Genomic DNA, 13,091 nt, shown 5'->3' with positions numbered 1-13,091 from the left:
TAGCTCTCAAGGAAATAATAGCATAGAATTCGAGTGTTTAAATTAAGAATCAATAAATAAAAACAACATTTAAAGCATTTTCTGTATTTACTCTAGATAAATATGCAATTGTGTATGTATATTTGTGTATATGTTTAATAATAAGAACAAAAATAAATTACAGTATTGGCTTAATGTTTTAAGAACCCAACCAGGAATCATAAGGCAGCATTTCGTGTTCAAAAGTTTTCGCTTCACATATTCCACTTATCGATTTTATATTTTATATTCATCTTGTTTTTTTTTTTTGGTAGATCGCTCAAATGTTTTACAAATTGTGTCTAAGCTTTTTTTTAAATGTTACGTTTAAAATTGTTTTGCATATATGTATGTATGTATTTATTTTTATAAGTAGGCTTAATCCGCTATGCTGACCAAAAAAAAACAAAAAAATATATATATAGATACGTTTATGTACGGCTCGTTCCGCCTCGCTCTAAACTTAGTTACTAATTTTCTTTAAGCGTTGACATACACATAAATATATGCGCTATATTCGATATACATATACATATATATTTCGTTTGCTTTTGTTTTTATACATAATTGATTTAATGTTAAATTTCATTTACTTTCTTAAGGGCTAGACAAAAAAAGATTTCTAAGTTTTCACATTTATGCTGGGGCAATGTATCCGCTGTGTATATCCGATACCCGGTCAAGTCTGGAGTATGTTCTTTTACTATATTTATATTTATTTTTATATTTTTATTTAATGTATGTATATTGTGGGTCAATGAATTGGGCAGAAAAGTGCAGCTTACAATCGATTGAAATGGAGATGGAAATAATTTGTTTGGATTAGCCCAAAGGCAGTACAATTTAATGCCACAAATCGATGAGGCCTATGTACAATATGTAAACACTCATTCTTCATCTTTTATTCAAATTGAAAATGTCCACTATGTGCATAAGATGTGTCCCTGTAGCCAGCCATCTGAATGTTGACTAGTTTTGGGCTTTAATTTCCGTTCAATCTGGACATGCTTCCCCTTCCCCCCCAACCCCCTCTAAAATCTAGTTTATAAATATTTTCCATACTGTTTTTTTTTTACACATTTTCTGCTATTTTCTTCTATTTACTCTAAGCAACTGCCTTTGACCCCACACAAAAAAGTATTCCCCACTTTGCTTTATAATTGAAGGACTTCGTACAGTTCGGATATGGATATATAACATTGGATGTTTGCACGATATGTGTACGTGTGTGTGTTGTCTGTGTTTCTGTGTTTTTTGTTTTTGTTTGGCTAAGCTTGACCGGGTTAAAGATCAAATTCAGCTCCGCTTACTCTCCAATTATTCTCATGCTTCATTTTTGCTATGCTTTTTTTACTCGTTCTCATTTCTCGTTTGTTGACTCGTTTCTCGTTACTTTTCTGTTCTTTTTTCATTTGTTTTTCTCTACCTTGTTTACTGTTTTTATTTACTTTATTTGTAAGTCTAAAAATTTAATCAATTTTGGCTTAGAAATTGTGTTCTGTTTTTGTTTTTGTTTTTGTTTTTCTTCCGTTCGCTCTTTTGTTGTTTCTGTTTTGCATGCTTTATCTTTATTTTGTGAGTTTTTTTCTTTTACTTGGAACTAACTACAGGCATTTGTTTAATGATTACATTTATAATTATATTTATATTTAATTGAATTGAAATTGTTCTGCGTTTATCTTTATTCTTTCGCTTTTAAAATTGTTTAGTTGTTTTCTTCCATGCTTCCAACTCGCTGTTTTAAAATGAACTTTTGAAGTTTCGTAGTTCGATACGTTTCGCTTTAATTGATAAGGATCTCCTCCTACCTCAGACTTCCCATCATCATTGATAATAAGTAGCTTAAAATTTGCACTAATTGATATAATTTGCCATTCATTTCGTTTGTTTTTGTTTTTGTTTTTGTTTGTTTTGTTTTGTTTATCCAACGAGAGCTTTCCTCTTTCCATAAAATAATTAACGCTATAAATCACAATACGGTTTTGTTTTTTTCTTTCTTACTTTCTTCTTGTATATGCACTATGTATATAGTATAGATATATGTAGGTATGTGTATATGGTATATAATATATATAATTGGAAAAAAAAAATCATTACACACTCGCTTAGGTTGCTAGACGTTTTCTTTTCCTTTGTTCTGCTATAGACATTTAAAATACAAATTTGCGGATATGCTAATGGCTCTCTAATGCGTTTTTATTTATAGTGGGGCTAAGTCGTGTCTGTGGAGGCTCTTCCTGCTGCTACTTAGACATGTGTGGCCAGTGGGCCCTTCTGTGTGTGTCCCTTGCCATTGTTGGACAATATAAACTGCCCGGATGGACTCTGTGCACACTGGCCAGCGACACCCGACTGTGCCAATGGTGTGGCAGCCAGCGTATTGCTGCTGGCTGTTAAATTCGAGCTGCTGCCGCTCACACTGCCGCCGGTAGCGCCAGCGCCAGCAGGCCCAGGGCCGCCAATGCCGCTGTTTAGGCTCGCCGCTGCCGAGCCAATGCCAGCGGACAGGACTCCAGCATTGGCCGGACTAGTGTGCAGGGTGGCGCCTGTCAGCGAGGCGCCATGGCCATGGCCGTAGTGCTTGATGCCGCCATTCGAGTGGTGATGGCGTGCTGCATGGTAGGGCGGTGGGGCTGGCGTAGCCGCTGGATTGGCGGTGCTTGGCGGTGGCAATGGTGGCAAAATCGAGGAGTTTGTGCGTAAATACGGATTGCCATAAATGGCACTGAAGCGACTATCGATGCCGTTCTGTAGTAGAGGTTGTCCTGCAAATGCGAGAGAGAGAGAGAGAGAGAGAGATGAAATCAAATGAGTTTCAACGGAGAAAGGACAGACAGACATACCCATAAATCCATTTGCCTGCTGGGATTGCTGCTGCTGCTGCTGCTGATCGTGTCGTTGATTGCGCGGTAGACTGGCACCACCTCCACCACCGACGGCAGCAGCGGCTCCCACACCGCCCACAGCGGCAGCCGAGTGTGGCAAAGTGGCAGAGTTCTTGCCACCAGAGTTCTTCACGGATTTGCCTGCTTCGCCGGGTGGGCTGTAGTCGAGGGCGTATTCAAAGTAGTGGGCGTATCCATTGGCGGATGTCTCCTTGTAGGCGTTCTCCTGATGGTTCTTCAGATTCTTAATGTGACACTGGCGATTGTAGCGGTCGGTAAAGTCACCCGAGAAGCGCTCATCGAACTTAACAGGCCCGGCCAGGGGCACACCCAGTGTGGCGCCCTTCATCTGCACATCCGGCATGGGCGATTGGTTGAGGGTAATGGCCAGCGCCTCGCTGCCCGCCTCAGAGTACTCCACATCGTAGGCCTTGGAGCGCAATTCGCTCTTCAGTTCGTTCAGTTTGTCGCCGCCACGTGATGCCTCCGGTATGACGTCCGCGGGCATGGGTTTCTTTCGGTTCCTGCGCTTCGTGTACACCACAACAATCATCACAATCATCAGTATGATGGCCACGGAGAACACCGAGCCCATGACGACCAGCAGGACGGGTATGTTGCCAGGCTCACGCACCACGGTGATCAGCAGCGAGTCGCTGCCATACGAGTTCATCACGGTACAGTTGTACTTGCCAAAGTGAGTTGCACGACTCTCGCGGATGATCAGCGCTGCGCGTACACCCTCCGGCAGGTGCTGCTCCTCGAAGATGTATATGTCCGGGTCGGCGCTGCTCATGTTGATCACTTTGTTCTCGAAGGACCACAGGATTTGCTCTGCCTTCGGTATGCTGAAGGCCAGACACTCAATCTTCACCTTGTTGCCCACGGCGCCAAACTGAACCTTGTGCGAGGTGATGATGGGTGCACGCTTCACGTGTATCAATGCCTCGGCGCCAATTTCGGGGAAACCAGTGACCTCTGCCCTACAAATATAACGTCCAGCCGTCTCGCTGCTCACTTTGATCTTCAACTCCGTGCCGCGGCCAACAACTTTTGCGGAATTTTCGTTAACCCATTCGATTTCAGGCGTTGGATTGCCGGCCACCTCGCAGCGCATGCTGACAGTGGCGCCCAGGTCCGCCTCTACGGTTTGTGGGCGCTTGCGAAAAACGGGTCCAACTGCAAGGAAACAATAAGTCAATCAGTCGCTACTCGCCACTCGCCACTCGCTACTCGTTGCTCTAACTTACAGCTTATGTCCAGGGTCTCGCTCTCCTCGCTCTTGCCAACGGCATTGACCACCTCGCACTTGACAATCGAATCGTGATACGAACGCGTGACATTGTGAATAATCTGCAATGGAAACAGGTCAGAGTAAGTGCTATCAATGGTGGAATTATAGGCAATAGACTCACCATTTTGGTGGTGAAATCCCCCGTCATGAGTTCGTCATTGATGAACCATCGGTAGCTGACTTCGGGCGGATTGGCATCGGCCTGACAGCTGAGCATTACCTCGGCGCCCTCCGGTATCTTGCCACCGGCCATTGCGCCTTCCACCACAGACACGGACACCTTGGGGGCATACTTGACTTCGAGCAGCAGCTTGGCGGACTTGTAGGTGCGATCGGCGGTATTCTGAGCCTGACACGTGAACGTCGTGTTGTGGTGCTCCTTCTTGGGCGCCAGCTTGAGGATGGATTTGGCGGTGATGCGGCGCGAATCGGACAGCGGTTCCTTCACGTACTCAATGCCCTTGGTGAGGACATTGCCAAGGCCATCGATCCAGGTAATCTCGGCGGCGGGCTTGCCGCCCACCGACACACACTCCAGCTCGATTTCACGATCCTCTGTCGTAACCATGTAGTCGCCTTGCAGTATCTTTGGGGCTTCGGGTGGCACCAGGACCGTGAGCTTGGCAAATCTCGAACGTATACCCTGTTCGCCCTGCGGTCCGGGTCCCACCTGGCACTGGTACTTGGCATCGTCGTCGAGCATCAGCGGATAAATGTCCAGCGAAAAGTCACCCTCCTCGTCACTGCCCACCATCGAGTAGCGCTCGAAGCCGCTCAGATTGCGATGCTGTCCCAGGCCGAAGTCATCCTTGGTCCACTGCAGTGCCCCAACTTTCTCCATCACGCGGCAGGGCAGCGTCACGCGTGAACCCACGACAGCTGTCTGATCCTGTGGCTCCATGGCAAACTGCTGACCGCCATTTTCGCCGCTTCTCGGCTTGTTGTCATCGTTGGCCGACGCTGAGGACACTGAGGCCGATGTTTCGCCATGGTGTGCATTGTTCTGATTGTTTTTGTTCTTATTCTTGGACTTGGCCAGCACGGAGACGGGCAGTAGGGCCACCTCGAGCAGCAGTACGGCCAGAGGTAGCACCCGCAGCAGCTGACTTTTGCGCATTTTCTTCATTTTAGCCACCGCAGAATGGCTAATACGGCTGCAAAGAGAGCAATTCAAAGGGGGGAAATGAATAATTGTAGATATTTCATCATTTTTTTTATTTTCATTTAATTTTATTATTAAGGTTTAAGGTCAAAAAATAGGTGTTTTAATATTTTATTTGCTAAATCTGAACATGGACGCCATCTAGCTTTGGTTTAATGTCAGCGTTTAGGCGCCATCTGGCCTGCTGGCGCCATTTGGCGTTGATTTAATGGAAGCCTGCTAGCGCCATCTAGCTGTAAGTACATTTCTTTGTATGCCTACATCTTCGTCAGATGGAGCTAGCAAAGGCTTCATCAGCCTGTCAGATAGATGGCTCTTTCCTTCCTCTCTATTGATCGGACTGCTTGTGGAAATTGCTTCTCTCTCACTCTGGTTGGGACAGGTTTTTGTGGTCGCAAATGAACAAATAAACTACGTTATATATGTATATTTTATATATTTTTATTAATTGAATTACAGCCCCCCAACAGAGCTCAGTCCTCTCTTTCTGCATGAAATTCGAATTAAATCAACAGCGAAAAACAAACTTTATAAAAAATAATTAAGTAAAGGTGCAGTCAGCCAGCCACCCAGCATTCAGCCTGCTCGCTGCACGCTTGCTTGCCGCCGCTGCTCACATGGCAAACGAATGCAATCAAATATGTTTTTGTGGGTCAAGTTTAAACCAAATGGATAAGAAGCGGTTCCTGGGTGGGTGGTACATGCGTGCCGTATGTAATACGACTTTTGGAATACCCAAAATAATAATACATACAACATAATAAATAATAATTCATTGAACTAATAATGATTATTTGAATTTATTTGATTAGCTGTAAAAGAAGCGAAGGAAGTCCCTACAGCTTCTCGCTTGTAGCAATAATTAAGCAAAAATTTTGTGTAAATTATTCCCTGTACTCTAGAGAGTCGATATACCCGCAGTGTTACGAGTGCTACCCTGAAAGCTTAAACTCAGTGCTGTGTAGGGCCAGAGGGCAGCAGAGACAGGAATGCGTGGGTTGTCAGTTGTCTGGATTTGGTGGCTTCAACTGCAGGACGCAAAAACAGCAACAGCGACAGCAACATAAGCAGCACTGACGGCATCAGGCAGCAGGCAGACAGTCAGAAACGGACGTCAGCAGCAGCAGGGGGGACGGATGAACGTCAGCTGCAGCTTGCTGCCATAACTGCAGGAGTGCAAAACTATAACTGCAACTGTAACTGTAAATGTAAGTCCTGTGGTCGTTTGCCGTGAAATTGAAACATATTCGCGCGCAGCTTTGCACGCGTATCTGCCTTCAGTTTATTTTTTTTTACCGCTGCTTTTCCGCCCACTTTGAATGCATGCCAACACACACACACACACACACACACCCGCACACACCGAAACACAAACACAAACATATGTTCCCTTTTTGTGGCTCTTCTTTTGGCTTTTGCTTTCTTTTTTTTTTTGTGTTTGGCCTCCTCTACATTTCATGCGCTTGTTCGTCCGGTTTTGGCCTTGGCATTTGCGGCTTTTGTTTGCTTTTTGTCTCTTATTTATTCTATTTCTTTTGGCGTTCACCATTTTGTTTGCTTGTTCTTTTTGCTTGTTTGTGTTCCAAGGACCTTAAAGCTGCCTGCCGTTAGAAATTCTATGTGGAGGGAGACACAGCTAAAGCTGCGTTTAAGCGAACATCGAAGATTATCATGAGCGAGAAATATTAATTTTTCTGTGCGAATTTAATGTGAACTAAGAAAATGTTTCGTTAAAGCTTTGAAGCATTTTCGCTGAAAGTTTGATGGATTTGTTTCCACTTGATTTTGGAATTTAAATCAAGTTTCTAGTTTATACTTTGATGGCCCTCCGTTAGAGCATTTACCTTATGTGCTCTTTTTTATGAATTTAAATCGCATAAATGATGTACCAAATACGATATATTATACGATAATTGCTTTGGTTTAGTTGGTTTAGTTGCATTTAGCACCTTTTCCTTTGCCACTTGTCCACCTCCTGCTGTTTCTGTTCTTATCGCGTTGGTGGTTTGGTGTACACGTGATATCCATTGTTCCACGCAAAAACAAAGCACACAGCCCATGCCACTACTCCGCCCGTAGCATTAACTGCGTCGACATCTAACCAAAAAGGTAATGCTAACGATTTCATCAAATTGGCGCCCACGGAAAGGCCAAAAGAAAGCACAGTTCAGGTTCAAACACAACAGCAACAACAACAAAACAAAAAGAAAAGAACAAAGAACAAAGAAAAAAGAACAAAGAAAAAGAAAGCAAAGAGAGAAGAGAAGTGCCAAAAGACAGCACTGACCAGGGCATTTATATCCCAATATCCCCACCATATATATCCTCTTACATAGCAGAACCCACAACCCAACCCAACCCAAACATATCCTCCATATCGCGTACGGCTATCCTTTTCGCTCCGCTGCAATCGCAACGCATGGACCTGGGCCTGGTCTATTTTTTTTATGGCCTTTTCATTTGACTACCCCGTGAGGGCAAGAGCGAAGGGCATTCCCACTAGCTGGCTAGTTAAGGAATATAATATTTATATAGATATAGATATAGAATATAGTTAGAGAAAAAATCAGAACTCAAATAATCATCAACGTGGCATAAAAGACACTTCAATCCCGGCCTTAATTTGCCTTTCTGCTCTTCAGTTTCCTACCCATAACTTTATGTTGAATGTCTTTCAGCATTCGATTATTATTTAGTTGTAAAATTCACAGATGGCTTGGGGCGAGCGTATTTGTATCGTCGTTAGCTGACTTTTCTTTTGTTTTCTTTCTGGTTTGTGTTCGGAGGTTCTCTGTTGCTTGTTTACCAGCACCAGCCATGATTTACGGCATTTGCACTTTGACTGTGACTGTCCGCGCTCCTCCCTGTCCGTGTCCGTGTCCGTGTTGGGCAAGTACGGGTCGTAGTACGGCTCCGAGTACGACTTTGTTTGTGTGTTGCTGTACGCGAACACGAGTCCGGGCTGTGGCTCAGAAGTGCCCGGCATATATAGAGCCGGAAATGCCCGGCGTGCGTATGTGCCAGGTGATATACAGACGCGCGGGGGACTGTGGGTCTTGGTCTGGAAAAACTTTGGATAGTGCTCGGATACGGATACTGAGAGCCCGGTGCCGGGTGCCGGGCGCCGGGCGCCGGAATCCCCACCGTGTTCTTTTCGCTGCCAGCAATATGCTTGCCTAAATTATTAAAATTTATAATAAAATTTTTATGACCATAAAAGGCCAAGCGCCACACCATCAGAAAGAAAAGCCTCTTAGCCCGTGCACTCAGTTCAGTCCTGCTGGCTGGCTGTCCTGCTGCCTGGCTGGACGTTGTGTCCATTTGTTCCTTGGGCCGGACTGGACTGAAAGTTGTACAGGAAATGACTGGACATGATTTTTCGTGCACACATAACTTTTGTTTTTAGTTGCGGTAGATTTTCGTTGGATAGTAAAAACCACTTCCCCGATAGTCTCCTGCTGGACGGACACCTACTGGCTCCTCTGCACAGTCGGCGGCGACTTCCCTTTGAGTTTATGTTGCGTGCTTGGGGCCTGGAGACTGAAGGTGGACTCTTGACTCTGGGCTTTGGGCTTTGGGTTTCTGGTTTCGCCAAAAGTTGTCCCTTTATGTTGTACTTGCAGGCGAGAGACATTAAAATTACTTAAGGTCTCCGCTCTGCTCTGCTCTCAGTCTCTGTCACTTGACTTTTTGTTGCTGGGTTTTTTTGTTGGCTTTAAGTTGGATTTAAGATCCGTTAACTTGTCGGAAAGATTTCTAGGTAGAAGCAGACCTTTCTTTCCAGGTTCATTCCTCTTTTCATTCCTCCGTTTTGTAACTCTTTTATTCCCGTTCTACTCTTTTTTTATTCACGTTTTTCTCTTGTTAACTACTTTGACACAGTCTCCCCGTTTGTTGTGTCGCTTTTCAACACCTGTTTGACCGTTAAATGGCCAAGGGATCTCTCTGTTGCAGCTGTCAGTGACAGCGAATGAGTCTGTTTGTTTATGGGAAATTTGTGCAGCATTGGCGGTGTTTTTTTCTTTCTCTTCTTCATTTCACTTCGAATAACCTTTTGTTTCACAGATTTTCCGAGCCAAGACTCTGGCCGTAGGAACCTAACACGGGAGCTGGGCAACAAAGGCACCAATCCTCAGGGCACGACAAACGCTAATGACAAAAACACACACACAAACACACAAAAGGAGGAGGGGTAACATTATGCTAATTAGAATACCTCACGAAGGAATAATTCGTTGGAAATATCTTTCCTTTTTTTTCGCCTTTGCAAAGCAAAGCAGCAAATGGGAGTAAACAACGAGAGGAAAAGAGAGGAAAGCCTTCTCCCCTTTTCAGTGGAAAAACTGCGTCACACAGTGCTCCAACAGAACTAACACTATTTATCACTCTCTTTCACTCTCTCTTTCATGCACTCACTGACAATCTTCCCTTTGTTTCGCCAACTCTGCTCTGTGTGTGTGTGTCCCTGACTGTGTTTGGGTTGTCATTTGATTATTATCCTTTTCCTTGCCAAGAAATTAAAGCCGAAACACGGGATACACTTTTGTGTGAGGCACGTGAGACACGTCTCTGAGGCCAGACTTGAGACAGCAAAATAAATATCCAGCAAATATCCCCTAAAAGGGTACACAAAACACCACACACAACACCCTCGCAAACAACAACTGGGAACAGTTGAAAGCAAAAACTGTTCCCAGTGCCCCCTGAAAACTCTAATCAAATTTATATGCTCTCCCCCTTTCTCGTTTCTTTAGCCATAAATTAGTGAGCGAACATTTCACAGCCCTTCAAGGGGTGGGGGGCTGGTGGCAATGTGAGTTATGTGGGCGTGGCATTGCCAATAAATTCATCAATTTAACCAAAAAATAAAAGAAGAAAAATAAACAAGCGAAACAAGGACTAGAACAAGCACCAGGAGGAGGATGAGGAGGAGTAGGGGCAGAAACACACACATAAGAAAAGTTTACGCGACGCCTTAATACTTAGACCAGCCACGCCCACCAACCTAACAGCTTCCGCCTGGCTGGCAGCAACAACAACACCCCAACCGACACTCCAGCCAGTGCCACAGCCCGACACCCAGTCCCTGCTTCAGAAACCTTTTAATTGAATATTAATAACAAAATCCTGCATATTAAACAGAAGCACCAGCACCAGCACCAGCAGCAAGCAGCAAGCAGCAACCAGCCCCAAGGACGAACAGTGAGCCACCGAAAGGACTGAAACCTTTTGTTAATATATGCACACATCTGTAGCTGGTAGCTGTATCTTCGCAGCTGTAGCTATAGCTCTATCTTTGTGGCTGTATCTCAGAGTGTGCGTGTCTCTCCGTTCCGGCCGTTGTATTATGGCCAAGAGCACGTCTCCATGCTGGACTGCTGCTGTTGCTGATGATGTCAAATGTTAATGCAATCAAATTGGAACCTCATTCAATTGGGATACGGAGCGACTGAGAGATGGAGAGCCAGATGGAAGGGCGGGCAGCTGGCGGTACAGCGAAAACTAGCACTAAATTCAATTATGCATGTGGGGAGTGGGTCTCGGGATCTCCGCAACTCGTTGTCGTAGTGCTAAGACACAGCCAAAAACGTGTCCTTCTCCCAGAGCGTTAACTTAATATTTGAGCGTTAAACCTTAAGGGAAAACCAAGCCGAAAAACTGATTAGAAACTGCGGAAAACTTTGAGCCATGCTTAGCGCTTGATAAAACAAACTGAAAATAATAATTTGAAGCACTCTTACTGCTCCTTGAGCTCCAATCGAATATTCAAGCTAATTACACTTTGAGAATTTAGTTAAAAAAATGCAAACAGTTTTCAATTAGAATTTGTATTTTTTTTTCAATCAATTTGAATGGCGGGCAGGTGGGCAGCTTGGGGCAGCCACTCCCCACGCCAATGGGTCAAGCAAGGCCAACAGTTGAACTTTACTCATGGGCCTTTGTTGTAGTTGTAGTTGTAGTTGCTGTTGCTCTGGCATAATGGAGGTGCTAACGCCTGCTCTTGCTGTTATTGCTGTTGCTGCTGGTGGGAAGAAGTGCTGCCAGTGGCGGCATGGAGGGTACGCTTTGCTTTATTGTTATAGCGCAAACAATTTCGTGTCATCCGCAATTAGGCAGGTTCAGGCTCGCGTAATATCGATTTAATTGCGCTCCGTTGCCTCAGCGAGAGGGGGGCGTGTGTGTGTACGTAGACTAGGACTTCCAGTTGGTTGGCTTAGCAAGTGGACGGACGGACGGGCAGTGGATTCGCATGCGAATGCAGTGAGTGTAATGGGGGAGGGCGTGGGACGCCAAAACGAATTGAAAAGAAAGCGAGTGCGACACGCATATGCCCAAGGCAGCCAAGGCAAATAGTTGCAGGGGAATACGTGCAAAAGCAAGAGAGCGCGCAAGAGAGAGAGAGAGAGAGCGCGAAAAGAGCGAGTCAGTCCAAGGTGAATTTGCTCTATCTCACTCTCTCCCCCTTTGTAGCGCTTGTCTCTCGCTGAGCGCGTGGTGAATACGTTGTTGGTGGTACTCCCCACAGCGGAAAACTTCAGCTTGTACGTAAATTAACCTGGAGCCGAACGATCAGCTGGCGATCTTTCTGCGTGTTTTATAAGCTTTTTTCCAATTGCAATTGCAAGTCCTAGAAATGATTGGTGTGGGTGTTTGTGTGTCAATTCATTCAATATGATGTCATTGCCTAATGGGAAATGTGTACGGCGGAATCAATGTCAGTCGCAAGACTGTAGCAACAGAACTTGATGCCTGCAGCAGAGTGGAGCAGTGGAACAACAGGCCATAAAAGTGCGCCTCCATTTGTACATTTCTGCATGTTTGTAGGCGTATTTTAAGCAACAAAAAAAGAGAGGAAATGGTTTATTACACAACAGCAGCAGCAGCAGCAGCAGCAGCAGGCAGGTTCTTTTTTCTATCTCCTATTCGCTCACTCCGACCACTGCCCCGCCAAACAATAATAACAAAAAAATGAGAAACCCATGTTCGCTCCTGCCATGCTCTACCGTCTTTTGGCACATAGTCTTCCCCACTGACAGCCAGCCAGCCAGCTGGCGCGCAGTGTTGCACACGCACACACACACACATAGCAACACACATTGCAATTACCTTGCCACTATCTTGCTCACACTCGCACACACACTTGGGGCACACCCGCACACACCCCTACCCCACCCTTTGCTTGCATTGTTTCTGCTTTCGCCTTTCTCCCTTCTCTTTTTTCTGTTGTATTTTGTTCGTACTTGGCTTAAACGCTTTAAATTGTTCTTTATGTGTGGCGGAGGGGGGAGGGCTCCTGTTGCTTGCTGGCAAAAATTTGTACCTAAGCGCATTTGGGGAATTTAAGCTCATTTTGAGCGCCTTTTGTTAAATCACTCAACACTCTACACACACACCCGCCACAGTCGCAAAATTATAGCAACTACAGTGGGTCTGGGGGTTGGGCGCTGTAGGAGTGCGCGTCTCAGCGCGTCCTTTGATGACTGAGCCTGTTTTTTTCTTGGCATTGTGAGTCCTCTCAGTAATGTGTTACATTGCTACTCCTTGATATGTTTTGCTGCTGTTGATATGTTTTTTATTTGCTTAATTTTTAAGGAATCGCCATTCCTCACGTTGCACTTCCGCTTGCAGCAGGTGGCAAACAATTTTCTGTAATTTTAATTGGTATTTTATCTGCTCTAATTCTTTAGGCTGCATCTTCTCTTTGGTGTTACCAAGTCTGCAGAATTCTCTA

The 13,091-nt window shown here is 44.9% G+C and overlaps 1 protein-coding gene and 2 long non-coding RNA genes across 4 annotated transcripts in view; all 3 read right to left on the bottom strand.

Annotated features, from left to right (window-relative positions):
- Positions 1–276: 276 nt before the first annotated feature.
- LOC117590226 lies at positions 277–1,433 on the bottom strand. Its single transcript, XR_004574271.1, has 2 exons — positions 943–1,433; positions 277–910 (listed from the first exon to the last, which is right to left on the bottom strand). It is a non-coding gene; the product is annotated as an uncharacterized LOC117590226 (long non-coding RNA).
- Positions 1,434–1,937: 504 nt separating this feature from the next.
- LOC117590285 lies at positions 1,938–2,150 on the bottom strand. Of its 2 annotated transcripts, none has more exons than XR_004574279.1 (2): positions 2,138–2,150; positions 1,938–2,014 (listed from the first exon to the last, which is right to left on the bottom strand). It is a non-coding gene; the product is annotated as an uncharacterized LOC117590285 (long non-coding RNA). The 2 variants fall into 2 exon arrangements; XR_004574278.1 differs by having other exon boundaries at positions 1,938–2,022; positions 2,138–2,149.
- The window catches only part of LOC117590284 (irregular chiasm C-roughest protein), a 38,524-nt gene continuing 27,582 nt past the window's right edge, over positions 2,150–13,091 (bottom strand). The window contains exons 2-5 of the mRNA XM_034282771.1: positions 4,319–5,351; positions 4,154–4,256; positions 2,862–4,082; positions 2,150–2,783 (exon numbers count right to left, since the gene is read on the bottom strand). Of these exons, the coding sequence (XP_034138662.1) occupies positions 2,266–2,783; positions 2,862–4,082; positions 4,154–4,256; positions 4,319–5,323 (2,847 nt within the window). The 5' untranslated portion in view covers positions 5,324–5,351 and the 3' untranslated portion in view covers positions 2,150–2,265. The remainder of the gene's footprint in view (positions 2,784–2,861; positions 4,083–4,153; positions 4,257–4,318; positions 5,352–13,091) is intronic.

The sequence above is a fragment of the Drosophila guanche genome, unplaced genomic scaffold (assembly GCF_900245975.1).
Source record: "Drosophila guanche unplaced genomic scaffold, DGUA_6, whole genome shotgun sequence".
NCBI classification, from domain to species: Eukaryota; Metazoa; Arthropoda; class Insecta; order Diptera; family Drosophilidae; genus Drosophila; species Drosophila guanche.
Note: the sequence above shows the minus strand (reverse complement) of the source record. Positions and strands in the feature narration are given on the sequence as shown.